The following is a 2,822-nucleotide window of genomic DNA, read 5'->3' as shown; positions in this document are numbered from 1 at the left end:
GGCTGGCCTGCACTAAGCAGAGTAAATAATACTCTAATCTCAAAAACGTAATTTTGAAGGTTTCCAAGCATTTTGGACATCGAATTCAACAATAATTACTGGCAAACATTGCACACTTCCAATGGCACTTTCCACTTCTTCGGGGCCTATTTGGACAAGAGGAAAAACAACAGATTGGGGCCCACGGTACGCGTTCTGGGCATGATCGATCGGATCGAACCGACTGTGATAACGCATTGTCAATTCTGGTTTGACGGCAAGAAGGAACCTGTGATAGCTAAGAGCTTCGAGTATAAATATATTTGGTAAGTGGAACTGAAACATTCAGTTTGAATGCGCCAATTTACCAAACCCCGTTTGCCAGGTATAAGAAATGGGGGAACTACAAGCAGGGCATCTTCCAGCCATATCTCACAGCCTGCGTGATACCCCAAAAGTACAACAGTCTTGTGCCACAGTCCATTTCTCTAGTTGAGAAGCCCTGTGATAATTCCACCAATAATTTGAGGGTTATTTACGATGCGCCAAAAGAGAAAAAAGATTTTGCAGTTTGTGTTAAGGTAAGAAGCTCCGTTCTCCTGCCGTTCGAAAGAAGAAGCTCTTACAGTGTAGTCAATAAACTGAGGTGCTTGTTTGCAGGGTCTAGACTTTCTACATGAAGATCTATCGGTCAGGCTGGTCGAATGGATTGAGCTGTTGAATCTGTTGGGAGCTGACAAAGTATTTCTATACCAGCTCCAAGTGCATCCTAACATTACGAAAATTCTGGACCATTATGAAAAAGAGGGAAAGGTGAGTCACCTGAAAAAGTACCGATATCTTCTAGCACATTTAAACTAAAAGAAAATCAACGAATTTTCAATTATTATTACTATTAGGTGCAAGTTACTCCAATCACACTTGCCGGAATATTGCCGAACGCCCCTGCGCTTCAGCACTATTTCCTATCGAAAAAAACGAACCATAAGCGGCAAAACGAGCTAATTCCATATAACGACTGTTTCTACAAGAACATGTACAAGTACAAGTACATCGCCTTGTTAGATATCGATGAGGTGCGCATACTTACGTGACTTGATTCGTTGCAAATGTTGCTGTTGGTGCCGTTTCAGGTGATAATGCCCATAGAAGGGACCACGTGGAAAGACCTGATGGAGAACAAAGTGCTGCCGAAGGCCTTGAAAAGCAACAAAGAGGAAAGGGCCTCGTACAATGTGCGAAACGTCTATTTTCTGGACGATTTAATTCACGATCATGGGTAAGTGCGTGATCTACATAGAGACGAGCGTTGGTTGAGCCCAATTTCAGATGGTTCAAAGAAATTCCCAAGTACATGCATATGCTGCAGCACGTATACAGAACAAAGAACTTTACCAAACCGGGACAGTACGTAAAATGTTTCCATAACACCGAAAAAGTGCTGACTCTGCACAACCATTTTCCACTCAGCTGTTTGGGCAGCGGTTGCACCTCGTACCCCATCGAAACCACGGACGCTCAACTGCAGCATTACAGGTAAGTGTGTGTAAAGTAATCCTCTCATAAAATGAGAGGAAAAAGGAAAGTGTTCAATTTTCCCGGTCATTGTTTCAGGGCTGATTGCGTGAAAACTTTAAAGAAAAGCTGCGAAGAGTTCAGAAAAACCTCTGTCATGGATACGACTATCTGGAAGTTTAAAGAGCCCCTAATTCAAAGAGTGAGTTCCACACTTAAAACACTCGGATTCTTCAACAGCAATAACAACTCCGACATGCTTAAGGAAAGTAGCATTAGGAAACGGTAACAGAGCATCGTCTGAAGCGTCTTCAAGGCCTGAAGTATTAATGTTCCTCTATAAAAAAATTGTGGCTGACTTGTTTGCCTTCTACAATTGCAACGAGCCCAAAATATGACCTATTGTGATATACAGTTTAACACAATGAGAATTACTAAACGGTGCCTTTCAGATCTAACTTGTGCACGCTAGAATGTGCCTTACTTTTGGAAAATTGAAACGATTGCTCAAATCTTTTACACTTTGAAGTAGCGATAATTAAAGTATTTGGTTTTGTTAAATATGCGTGGTGTTGGATCAGTAGATTCGCCCACAAAGGTCGTGCCTTAAGCGTGCTCAAGTAAATTAGATTATTTGAGAGCATTTAAGCTCTCAGCATATTTCAGTCCAAACTAAGTGCTGAAAGTCCTTTTGGCTTCAAGTTTTTACCAAAATAATGAAAATAGGCTTTCCCATAACGATTCCACAATTCCCCGGCTGACTTGTTTATTCGTCTCATCGTTTAATGTCTGCCTTGGAATAGTCCTTAATATACAGGGTTATTCACGCTATACGGCACGGACGTTTGCGGCTAGCCCGTTTGTTTTTTGCAAAGTATTATTTGATAAATCCACAGACGCTTATCGGGTGCACATTTTAAAAATATTTTTGTAATGTACAGAGTGTCCCAAAAGCCCCAAAAGTATCAAAGTTGTGTTTTTCTAAATGAAACCTTATATTTTATTGCATTTTTGGATTCTCTGAGCAAAATAAGTGTTTGCTTTAATAAGATATATAATGTCTAAATCTAACGGTTTTTGAAATAATTCGAATTTTATCAAAATCTAATATTATTTTCATGTGTCAAATACTTGCGAATTATTTAGGTTATGTAAACGTAATTCGTAGGGTGGTGTAACAAGAAATCATATTTTATATTCCAATGATAATAAACTTACCATTTTATACAGGGCGTCCACAAATTTAAACTAATCAAATAAGAACTTTAAGTGGCTATAACTTGATTAATTTAAATGCAACCCCATATTTTTTAGCTTACCAGGAAATG

At 39.4% G+C, this 2,822-nt stretch overlaps 1 protein-coding gene across 1 annotated transcript in view; it reads left to right on the top strand.

Annotated features, from left to right (window-relative positions):
• LOC109543733 overlaps positions 1–1,919 on the top strand; it is a 10,828-nt gene extending 8,909 nt beyond the window's left edge. Inside the window, exons 4-10 of the mRNA XM_019913575.2 lie at positions 60–305; positions 365–560; positions 640–792; positions 879–1,055; positions 1,113–1,258; positions 1,309–1,515; positions 1,594–1,919. Of these exons, the coding sequence (XP_019769134.2) occupies positions 60–305; positions 365–560; positions 640–792; positions 879–1,055; positions 1,113–1,258; positions 1,309–1,515; positions 1,594–1,783 (1,315 nt within the window). The 3' untranslated portion in view covers positions 1,784–1,919. The remainder of the gene's footprint in view (positions 1–59; positions 306–364; positions 561–639; positions 793–878; positions 1,056–1,112; positions 1,259–1,308; positions 1,516–1,593) is intronic.
• The last annotated feature ends 903 nt before the right edge of the window (positions 1,920–2,822 follow it).

The sequence above is a fragment of the Dendroctonus ponderosae genome, unplaced genomic scaffold (genome assembly GCF_020466585.1).
Source record: "Dendroctonus ponderosae isolate FM_Combo_2020 unplaced genomic scaffold, Dpon_F_20191213v2 Dpon_F_20191213_4, whole genome shotgun sequence".
In the NCBI taxonomy this organism is placed as follows: domain Eukaryota; kingdom Metazoa; phylum Arthropoda; class Insecta; order Coleoptera; family Curculionidae; genus Dendroctonus; species Dendroctonus ponderosae.
Note: the sequence above shows the minus strand (reverse complement) of the source record. Positions and strands in the feature narration are given on the sequence as shown.